The 12,383-nt window shown below is 38.2% G+C and overlaps 1 protein-coding gene across 1 annotated transcript in view; it reads right to left on the bottom strand.

Moving 5' to 3' along the window:
* Positions 1 to 581: 581 nt before the first annotated feature.
* Positions 582 to 12,383, bottom strand: part of LOC128064029 (zinc finger protein 665-like) — a 40,687-nt gene continuing 28,885 nt past the window's right edge. The window contains exons 6-7 of the mRNA XM_052656848.1: positions 2,562 to 3,166; positions 582 to 2,309 (exon numbers count right to left, since the gene is read on the bottom strand). Coding sequence (XP_052512808.1) covers positions 582 to 2,309; positions 2,562 to 3,166 — 2,333 coding nt within the window. The remainder of the gene's footprint in view (positions 2,310 to 2,561; positions 3,167 to 12,383) is intronic.

Raw genomic sequence — 12,383 nt, 5'->3', positions numbered from 1 at the left:
AGACCAAAAAGATGGCGGACTACTGTCCCAAAGAATCATATTTGCTGAGGTAGAATTTGGGTTTCTTTTACATGAAAAGATCTCTATAGCTTCTCTTCAAATATGGACTTACTGCAGTTGCTGAGTACCTGAACTAAAGTCATCAGAGAATACATAGAGTGAAAAAGGTAAAGGATTTGCTTCAACCACTGAGTCAGGGAAGTATGGCCCCACTATGTTCCTATCTTGTGACTTTTGGGTAAGATCCTTGCGACACACATTAAATTGCTGTGTGTTTTCTCCAGGATAAATAGTCTGATACTGCTGGTGAGATGTGAGGATACGGTTGTTTTTTCTTTTAACATTTGTGAAATTGGTGAGGAATCTTTCTAGAATGAATTCATGTTCTAAAGACCTAATAAATACATATATATCTGGCTTCTATCCAGTATGAATATTCTCATAAAGCCTGAGATGTTGCCACACTAACGATATTTGTATGGTTTCTCCGTAGGATGATTTTCTGAGCAACAGTAGGGTGTGAATTTTGAACTTTGAAATTTGAAGACTTCTACCATATACCACATTCACATGAATTTCCCTCATGTATGGATTTTCTGATGTTTAGTGAGTGCTGAGACCTGAATAAAGGATTTTCCACACTCGAAACATTTGAAAGGTTTCTCTATATGTATTTTCTGATGTTGTTTAAGGTTCACATTTTGACTGAAGAACTTGCCACACTCATTACATCTGAAAGGGCTCTCTCCAGTATGAATTCTCCAGTGAGGTTGAAGATGTGATTTTTGACCAAAGACTTTTCCACACTCATCACATTTGTAAGGTTTCTCACCAGTATGAACTGTCTGATGACTTAAAAGGGTTGACTTTAGACGAAAGGCCTCGTCACACTCATCACACTTGTAACGTTGCTCTCCTGTATGAACTGTCTGATGACTTAAAAGGGTTGACTTTAGACGAAAGGCCTTGCCACACTCATCACATTTGTAACGTTTCTCTCCAGTATGAACTGTCTGATGACTTAAAAGGATTGACTTTACACAAAAGGCCTTGCCACACTGATCACATTTGTAAGGTTTCTCTCCAGTATGAACTGTCTGATGCCTTAAAAGAGTTGACTTTAGACGAAAGTTCTTGCCACACTCATCACATTTGTAAGGTTTCTCTCCAGTATGAACTGTCTGATGACTTAAAAGGGTTGACTTTTCACGAAAGGCCTTGCCACACTCATCACATTTGTAAGGTTTCTCTCCAGTATGAACTGTCTGATGCCTTAAAATGGTTGACTTTACACAAAAGGTCTTGCCACATTCATCGCATTTGTAAGGTTTCTCTCCAGTATGAACTGTCTGATGACTTAAAAGGTTTGATTTTACAGAAAAGGCCTTACCACACTCATCACATTTGTAAGGCTTCTCTCCAGTATGAACTGTCCAATGACTTAAAAGGCTTGATTTTACACGAAAGGCCTTGCCACACTCATCACATTTGTAAGGCTTCTCTCCAGTATGAACTGTCTGATGACTTAAAAGGTTTGACTTTACACGAAAGGCCTTGCCACACTCATCACATTTGTAAGGTTTTTCTCCAGTATGAACTGTCTGATGACCAAAAAGGCTTGACTTAAGACGAAAGGCCTTGCCACACTCATCACATTTGTAATGTTTCTCTCCAGTATGAACTGTCTGATGCCTTAAAAGGGTTGACTTTACACGAAAGGCCTTGCCACACTCATCACATTTGTAAGGTTTCTCTCCAGTATGAACTTTCTGATGCCTTAAAAGGTTTGACTTTATACGAAAGGCCTCGCCACACTCATCACATTTGTAAGGTTTCTCTCCAGTATGAACTGTCTGATGACTTAAAAGGCTTGAGTTTAGACGAAAGGCCTTGCCACACTCATCACATTTGTAAGGTTTCTCACCAGTATGAACTGTCTGATGAGTAAAAAGCTTTGACTTTACACAAAAGGCCTTGCCACACTCATCACATTTGTAAGGTTTCTCTCCAGTATGGACTGTCTGATGACTTAAAAGGGTTAACTTTACATGAAAGGCCATGCCACACTCATCACATTTGTAAGGTTTCTCTCCAGTATGAACTGTCTGATGACTTAAAAAGCTTGACTTTATACGAAAGGCCTTGCCACACTCATCACATTTGTAAGGTTTCTCTCCAGTATGAACTGTCTGATGACGTAAAAGGCTTGACTTCAGACGAAAGGCCTTGCCACACTCATCACATTTGTAAGGTTTCTCTCCAGTATGAACTGTCTGATGCCTTAAAAGGCTTGACTTTACACAAAAAGCCTTGCCACACTCATCACATTTGTAAGGTTTCTCACCAGTATGAACTGTCTGATGCCTTAAAAGGGTTAACTTTACGTGAAAGTCCATTCCACACTCTTCACATTTGTAAGGTTTCTCTCCAGTATGAACCCTCTGATGACCAGCAAGGTTTGAATTTCGGCTGAAGACTTTGTCACATATATCGCATTTAAATAATTTCTTTCCTGTATGAATTTTCTTATGTCTCCTGAGGTGTGAGCTGTGAGTAAAGGCCTTGCCACACTCATCACATTTGTACGGTTTCTCTCCAGTATGAACTGTCTGATGACTTAAAAGGATTGACTTTACACGAAAGGCCTTGCCACACTCATCACATTTGTAAGGTTTTTCCCTCTGTGCTTTGACTTCTTGTGTTATTCCTGAAGGATTCATAAAATCACTCCCATATATGTTAGAAACACTGGTTTGGACACAAGGAGGAATTCTTTGAACAGGTGAAAATGAGAAACTGTTGTTGTCAGAACTCTTAACTTCATTATATTCAGAAATTATTCCGCCAGTTTGAAATATCTGCAGTTTATCCTGAAAGTTAAATCCAAACCTCTTTCCAAAGGGCTTGATGCCTCCATCCTTTCTATCATGCGAATATCTTCCATCAGGCACATTTCCATTAAGGCTTACAGGTGTGCCTTTGTAATTTCTTTTGTCATCTCTCCGCTGACACTCAAAGTCACACATGTTCTCCTGACTTTCCCAAAGATGAACATGTTTGATTTCACAGCTTTCAGGGCTTCCCAACATCAATGTTTGGAACGTTTCTAATTTATCACTGTTCGCTGTGGGTTGTAAGTGCTTGATCACATTTGTAGGAGAGATATCTACGAGATGAAAAGAATCATAGGTATCCTGCTCACAATAATTCAAAAATAAATGTTTCATGTTGAATATATATTACACCAAAAGTAATACTTACATTAAGTTATGAAACACCACAATGATCACCTTAAGTGTTTAGAAACACTAAAGGAATAGAATCCTTAACTTAAGAAAGCATAACATAAATTCACCGTTACAGTAGCCTAGTTTTAAAAACCATATGCCAAACACACTCATATTGGACAACCTTATGCCAACTCTCAAAAACAGAGTGTTTTTCTACCAGGAACCTTAGGAACCTATTGCTGGGAGCCAGCACCAGGAGTCCCGCCCATGGCAAAGGTCATGAGGTTAAGGGGTCCGACAGGCAAAGTTGAGTCCAGCCTTAAGGGAGCCTCGCTGGGTTTTCTCGAGCAGCTACCCCCAAAACCAGAGTCTGCCTGCCGTACTGCATTATGCTTTTCGCTTATGCATCTGACATTAACAGGGGCTCTCCCCCACCACCTTCCTCTAAAAGGAATTAACTTAGAGCTCCACTCAATCAGTCTCCTGGGCGTAAAAAGAATGTCTAGGCTTAAACCCCTCTGATAGCTTTCTAACTTACCTGATAGGTCTGTCCGGACTTTTACAACTATGCATGTGATTGTTTACAGCCCCCCAACCGCGAGAGGCATGAAGCTTAACACATCTTAAAGATACAGAGCCTTTTTTAAAGAGCTAAGAATTATGTCGGTGTAGGTTTTCACTGTTGAGTTAATGACTGCTGCCAGGCCTCCTTTATCTTTTAGGCACCTGGAGGATATTAATCAATGTAATTGGGATGTAGAAAAAAGAATATAGTAGTTTTGATGTTAGCAATACTAGACTTTGAGTTAATGAATTTTCTCTTTGTTATAAATCACTGTACTCCTCTTTCCTTGTTATAAATTGTTGTGTCCTTGCTATGTAAGAATGTAACCTTAATTAGTGCTTTCTGAGAGTGGCACCAGACTTTAGTAAGAACAACACTTTTAGGGCAAATAAGTTTGCTGGTTGACGGATCCTTATCAGAAAAGGGCCATAAAATGCTAATAGGCCTCCTGGCTAGAAGATGATGTAAATCACCTAAGACTTGTGTATACAGCTAAGTATGCAGAGAGAAAGCCTGGTCTCGATAAGAGTCAGGGCTGCTGACCCTGCATGACTTTGTATTATCCATTAATATCTATGAACAACTAAAAGTATAAAAGCTTTTCCTGGAAAATAAAGGACGGACCAGTTTCTTGGACCAGTTCCTGGAAAGACTGGCATCCCCCGTGACTTCTTTTCTTTCTTACTCTATTTTCTGGCTGATTCCCACCTGGAGTATAAAGGATCATTGTGTCTACTTATTTGCCTGGGCTTCTAACACCCACATGAGAGGGAGCTCAAGGCGGGTCACCCTCTCCTATTCAAGCGGGCGCCTGTGGCTTTACGTAGACGGTGAAAGTCTCTTGACTGAGGCTTTATTGGCTTTCTATGCAAACCAAGGAATACAGCCTCTTTCTCTCCTCTATTCTCTTAACTGCAAAATCTTTCCTTATCTCTCTCTACACCTATATATCTCTCTCGCCATGCCGTCCCCGCTTCGAATTACCCTCAATCCACCCAGGCTGGTCCCCAGCAACATTATCAATCAACAGTTGTCTCAAATTGAAAAGAAAAATATTACACTATCATTGTATTCTGCAAACTTAGAGTACATAAATAAATTCTAAACAATATATTATATTTTGTAACAGTAAATAATCCAAAACCAAGCTTACCCAATTAATAATTAACTCTTCATAACGGGTTGTTTACAATTAAAAACAAATGAGAAAATGAAGAATATGACTAAAACAATTTTTTGGAAACAACATACTTTTTAAATCTGCTATAGAACTACGTACCCAAAAAGAAAAGGCATTTTACAATGTTAACAAGTAGTTGTGTTCACTGTATGCAGAATAAATGCTAAAAGACCATCATCTGTAAATGACACATAAATTAAGACGTAAAATATTCACTGGTTTTCTAACAGCCAATAAACAATGCAATCCCCACCTATGTTGTTGTTGTTCAGTCACTCAGTCTTGTTTGCCTCTTTGCGACACTGTGGACTGTAGCACATGGGACTCCTCTGTCCATGGGATTTCCCAAGCAAGCATAGTGGAGTGGGTTGCCATTTCCTTCTCCATGGGATCTTCCTGACACAGGAACCAAACCTGCATCTTCTGCATTAGCAGGTGAATTCTTTACCACTGAGCCACCAAGGAAGGCTAATCTCTAGCCATGCGCTATTGTTAATTACCTAGTTTAATGGCACCAAAATATAATAAATTAAAAATGAGTGCTTTGTGTATTTATTGACTAGGGTCAGACATGATATTGCTGAAAAATGTTGGAAGTGAAACACATACAAGATATAATGTAGTTGAGGTTTGACAGAAAACAAAATTTGGCAAAGCCGTTATCCTTCAATTAAAAAATAAATAAAATTTTAAGAAGATATAATGTAGACCTAGAACAAATAATTTCACAATTTGTATGGAAATACAAAAAACCTCAAATAGCCAAAGCAATCTTGAGAAAGAAGAATGGAAGTGGAGGAATCAACCTGCCTGACTTCAGGCTCTACTACAAAGCCACAGTCATCAAGACAGTATGGTACTGGCACAAAGACAGAAATATATATCAATGGAACAAAATAGAAAGCCCAGAGATAAATCCACGCACCTATGGACACCTTATCTTTGACAAAGGAGGCAAGAATATACAATGGATTAAAGACAATCTCTTTAGCAAGCGGTGCTGGGAAAACTGGTCACCACTTGTAAAAGAAAGAAACTAGGTCACTTTCTAACACCATACACAAAAATAAACTCAAAATGGATTAAAGATCTAAACAGAAGACCAGAAACTATAAAACTCCTAGAGGAGAACAAAGGCAAAAACTCTCTGACGTACATCACAGCAGGAACCTCTATGATTCACCTCCCAGAATACTGGAAATAAAACCAAAAGTAAACCAATGGGACCTAATTAAACTTAAAAGCTTCTGCACAACTAAGGAAACTATAAGCAAGGTGAAAAGACAGCCTTCAGAATGGGAGAAAATAATAGCAAATGAAGCAACTGACAAACAAACAATCTCAAAAATATACAAGCAACTCCTGCAGCTTAATTCCAGAAAAATAAACGACCCAATCAAAAAATGGGCTAAAGAACTAAATAGACATTTCTCCAAAGAAGACATACAGATGGCTAACAAACACAGGAAAAGATCCTCAACATCACTCATTATCAGAGAAATGCAAATCAAAACCACAGTGAGGTACCATGTCACACCAGTCAGAATAGCTGTGATCCAAAAGTCTACAAGCACTAAATGCTGGAGAGGGTGTGGAGAAAAGGGAACCCTCTTACCCTGTTGGTGGGAATGCAAACTAGTACAACCACTATGGAGAAGAGTGTGGAGATTGCTTGAAAAACTGCAAACAGAACTGCCTTATGACCCAGCAATCCCACTGCTGACATACACACCGAGGAAACCAGAATTAAAAGAGACATGTGTACCCCAATGTTCATCGCAGTACTGTTATATTAGCCAGGACTTGGAAGCAACCTAGATGTCATCAGCAGATGAATAGATAAGAAGGCTGTAGCACATATACACAATGGAGTATTACTCAGCCATTAAAAAGAATTCATTTGAATCAGTTCTAATGAGGTGGATGAAACTGAAGCCTATTATACAGAGTGAAGGAAGCCAGAAAGAGAAACACCAACAATATACTAACGCATATATATGGAATTTAGAAAGATGGCTATGATAATCCTGTATGCGAGACAGCAAAAGAGAGACAGATGTATAGAACAGGCTTTTGGACTCTGTGGGAGAGGGAGAGGGTGGGATGATTTGGGAGAATGGCATTGAAACATGTATAATATCATATATGAAACGAATCGCCAGTCAAGGTTCGATGCATGATACTGGATGCTTGGGCCTGGTGCACTGGGATGACCCAGTGGGATGGTACAGGGAGGGAGGAGGGAGCGGGGTTCAGGATGGGGAACACGTGTATACCTGTGGTGGACTCATGTTGATGTATGGCAAAACCAATACAATACTGTAAAGTAATTAACCTCCGATGAAAAATACATTTATATTTTAAAAATATATATAATGTAGATAAAGTCATATCATAAAGAACATGATAGAGTATAGAGATTACCTTTATTTAAACAAATCAATTTTGAGCGTTTACTATAAAACATGTTCTACTGACAGCACTAATTTGCTATAAAAGGCTTGAGGTAAACAAACATGCTTTTCTCTAATCAGAGCAGGAGACACACCCAACTGGCCTACAAAGTGGTAAGAGAACCAAGATATGAATCTGAACCTACTGGGAGGACTGAAAACACTTATTTATAAACAGGACCACCCACCAAATGAATAGACCAGAAAATATTTTTTAAAAAATATACGGAACTTAGAAAGAAAATATCAAGGAAGGTACAAGACAGAAGTAGTCTGTTTAACTATTATTCAACCATCCCATCTTGAATGGGTTGTGAGTCATCATGGATGCACAGAGTGATTTAGGTCATGTCCTGACAAACCTGTTCAATAAATGATCAGAGATTATCTTTACAGTGAGAGTATGTAGAAGGTGGAGGGACGTGATAGGTAAGAACAACGTTTCCATCCATATCAAGGTACTATGTGAGGACTGGTCAGGACTAAGAAAGGGCCTGCGTGGAGCATAGGGTACACAGGTTTATGTCAGATATCAGCTTGTGACTGCATGTCTCTGTGAAAATAACTGACAGCACAAACTAACATACTGACCTTAAAAGAAAAGAACTGGTTCAGCAAGTTTAGGGCATTATACTATGGGAATGGGACAGAAACAAGAGAGATTTTAAAAGTGACTGTGATATATGGAGAAAGCCGGATAATACCTGTTATACTATTTACAACGTAATGTATCCAACTGTGAATTTTGTAAGTTACAATGGAAGGCTTATATTCAAGAAAAACATACACAATATTCCAGGATATTGTGTAACAATCTAATTAGCAGAAATCAGAAGGAAAATCCAGGAAAAAGCTATCTAAACCTGGGTTCCTCTGCCAAGTATGATTAACCTCTCCATTGGACATTTATCTCATTTCTTCTTCCATACATGGTCATCTCAAGATCGAGGAGTATCAAAGGAAACAAGGGATTGACACTGACTCTGGAAGACCTTCCCAGTTACAAAAGCCTTTCTGAGGCATCCAACTCTTTTTTATAGAAAAAGGCTTTATTCTCCTAGACCTTCCCTGAGTTCAAAAGAGCAGATTCAAACAGTTACTAACACATTAAAGGACATGAAAGGATCATACCATGATGAAGTGGGATTTATTGCAGGGATGCAAGATTTCTCAATATCCACAAGTTAATCACTATGATACACCACAGTAACAGTTGAAGACTAAAAACCATATGATCACAATAGATGCAGAAAAGGTTCTGACAAATTCAAGTGCCATTTATGAAAAAACCCTTCAGAAAGTCAGCCCAGATGGACCCTACCTCAACATAATTAAGACTGTATATGTCAAACACACAGCTAACATCATACTCAACAGGGAAACACTGAAAGCACCCCCTTAACAACATGAATAAGACAAGAATGTTCACTATTGCCACTTTTATTCAACATATTTTTGGAAGTCCTAGCCACAACAATCAGAAAAGAAAAATAAATAAAAGGAATTCAAGGTAAAAAAAAATTAAAAAGAAGTAAAACTGTCACTATGATGCTACACACAGAAAATCCCGAAGATGCCACCAGATGACTAGACCTCATCAATGAACAGAGTAAACTTGCTGAACTGCTGCATTTCTATACACTAATAATGATATATCAGAAAGTGAAATTAATGAAACAATCCCATTCACCATCTCAGAGAAAACAATACAATTCTAAGGAATAAACCTACATAAAAAGTCAAAAGAACTGTACTCATAAAACTATAAGATGCTGATGACTGATACCAAAGATGACACAAACAGATGGGACAAACATACCATGTTCTTGGATTGAAAGAAGTAACACTATCAAAATGACCATACTATCCAAGGCAATCTACATATTCAGTGCAACCCTTATCAAATTAACAATGACATATTTCATAAAACAAAGAAAAACTTACTTTGTACCAAAATAAAAAAGACTCTAATATCTAAAATGATCTTGAAACAGAAGAACACAGCTGGAGGAATCATGTTCCCTGAGTTCAGACTATACTACAAACTGACAGTCAACAAAGTGAAAGTGAAGTCACTCAGTCATGTCCAACTCTTTGTGACCCCATCGACTGTAGACCAGGTTCCTCTGTCCATGGGATTTTCCAGGCAAGAATACTGAAGTGGGTTGCCATTTCCTTCTCCAGCAGATCTTCCTGACCCAGGGACTGAACCTGGGTCTCCTGCATTGTAGGCACATGGCTTTACCGTCTGAGCCACCAAGGAAGTGGTATGATGATGGCACAAAACAGAAACACAGTTCAGTAGAACAGGACAGAAAACCCAGAAATAAACCAATTTACTTAGAGTCAATTATTCTATAACAAAAGAGGAAAGAATATAGAATGAAGAAGTCTCTTTAATAAGTGGTGCTGGGATAAATGGATAGTTACATGGAAAAGAATGAAATTACAACATTCTCTAACACCATACACAAAAATAAACTCAAAATGTGTTAAACATCTAAATGCAAGACCAGATACTATAAAATTCATAGTGGAAAACAAATGCAACACTGACATAAATGTCAGCAAAATTTTTTTGAATCTATCTCTTAGAGTCATGGTAATAAAAGCAAAATCAAACAAATGAGACCTAATTAAATTTAAAACCTTTATGCAAAGCAAAGGAAACCAAAAAAGAACAAAAATTCAACTTTTGGACTACGAGACTATACATGCAAATGATGCTACCTATAAGGGATTTATTTCCAAAATATACAAACAGTTCATACAGCTTAATATCAAAACAAACAACCCAATCAAAAACTGGGCAGAAGATCAAAACAGATTCTTCTCCAAAGGAGACAAACAGATGGCCAACAGTCACCTGAAAAGATGTTTGACATCTCCACTTATGAGAGAAATGCAAATCAAAATCACGAAAATGTATCACCTCACACTGATCATAATGACCACCATCAAAAAGTCTACAAACAATAAATGCTTGAGAGGGTGTGGAGAAAAGAGAACCCTCCTACAGTGTTGGAAGGAACATAAATTGGTACTGCCACTTTGGAGAACAGCATGGAGGTTCCATGAAGAACTAAAAATAAAGCTATCACATGAACCAGCAATTCCAATCCTGGGCATATATTCAGAAAGGATGAAAACTAATTCAAAATGATACATGAACCCCAATGTTTTTAGCAGCACTATTTATACCAGCCAAAACATGGCAGCAACCTAAATGTTCACTGACAGACAAAGGGATAAAGAATATGTGGTACATATATACAGGGGAATATTGTGAAGTGAAAGTAGCTCAGCTGTGTCCAACTCTTTAAGACCCCATGACCTGCAGCTGCCAGACTCCCCTGTCCATAAAATTCTTCAGGCAAGAACACTGGAGTGGGTTGCCACCTCCACAGCATAAAACACAATGAAGTAATGCCTTTTGCAGCAATATAGACAGACTTAGGGAGTATTCTAAGTGAAATCAGACAGAGAAAGACAAATATCATTGGATATTTTATGTTGAACTGAAATAAATGATACAAATGAACTTATTCACAAAATAAACTCCCCAGAATAAAAAACAAACTTATGTGACCAAAGGGGATAGTACAGGATGGTGATGGGGGCAGAAAAGGGAGAGATAAATTGAGTCTGAATATTTACAAACTAATGTATATACAAAATAGATAAACAACAAGAACCTACCATATAGCTCAGGGAACTATATTGAGTATCTTGTAAACTGCTGTATACCTGAAACACAGCATTGTAAATTAACTATACTTAAAAAGTGGAGAAGGAAATGGCAACCCACTCCAGTATTCTTGCCTGGAGAATCCCAAGGACAGAGGAGCCTGGTGGGCTGCCGTCTGTGGGGTCGCACAGAGTCAGACACGGCTGAAGCGACTTAGCAGCAGCAGCATACCTAAAAAGAACTGTTAAAACAAAAACACCTCTCGCGGAGATGTTCAAAAGATGTTTCACAAGGGTATAAAAACTACTAAATGGGGAAGCAGTCTATGAAACAAGACATGTTGACAAAACTGAATACCCACCAGCAAAAGAATTTACTTGGAACATTATCTTACACTGCAGACAAAAGCGAACTCAAAATGGTTCAAAGACCTAAACCTAAGTCCCAAATGTATAAAACTCCTAGAAGTAAACATGCAGGAAATGTTTCTGGAAATTAGACCCAAAAATGATTTACCAGATATAACACCAAAAGCACAGGCCACAAAATAAAACCAGATATTAATAAATTGAACTATATCAAAATTATAAACTACTCTGCATTAAAGTGCAGTGAGTTTGAAAAGACAACAGTAAAAGAGAAAATATGTGGAAATCATACATCTGATAGTAAGTTGAGTACAAAGAATATATAAAGAATTTTAAGAGGGACTGATCACCAGTTCCACCATAGGGACCATTTTCCAATCAATCATCCAACGCATTGCAAATACAAAACAGAAACACTAAGAGTAACACAGAAATTTGAACTCAATGATAAAATTAAAAAATACCTACAATGCACAGAACAACAGTGCAGCCAATAGCCCCATAGATATGAGAATGTGAACTTGGACAAAGTTGTCCTGGGATAAATTCCCATACCATTTACAGAGGCTAAAATATATGGTCCTTGATACACATCAACAACACTGTCATGGTGCCCTTGACAGAGTCTCCAAAGCCAGAAAAAAACCTGGAAAGATGTATCAGGCTCTCGTGATACGTTCTCTCTCATCATCCTAGAACATACTGACCACTCTACTGGATAGCTTCAAGTGGTGACTTTGTACAGAGCAAGAAAATAACATTAGGAATAGTGTCTCCATCACAGTTTTCTGTTACCTACTAAATCCACTACACAGAGACTCACCAGAGGCTGCCAATTAAACATAGGTGGATTATCACAGCAAGGAAACCAGATAAAATTTCAGACCCTCAGGAATATA

This window comes from Budorcas taxicolor, chromosome 18 (genome assembly GCF_023091745.1).
Source record: "Budorcas taxicolor isolate Tak-1 chromosome 18, Takin1.1, whole genome shotgun sequence".
Lineage (NCBI taxonomy): Eukaryota > Metazoa > Chordata > Mammalia > Artiodactyla > Bovidae > Budorcas > Budorcas taxicolor.
This window is presented reverse-complemented; position numbering and strand designations above follow the sequence as displayed.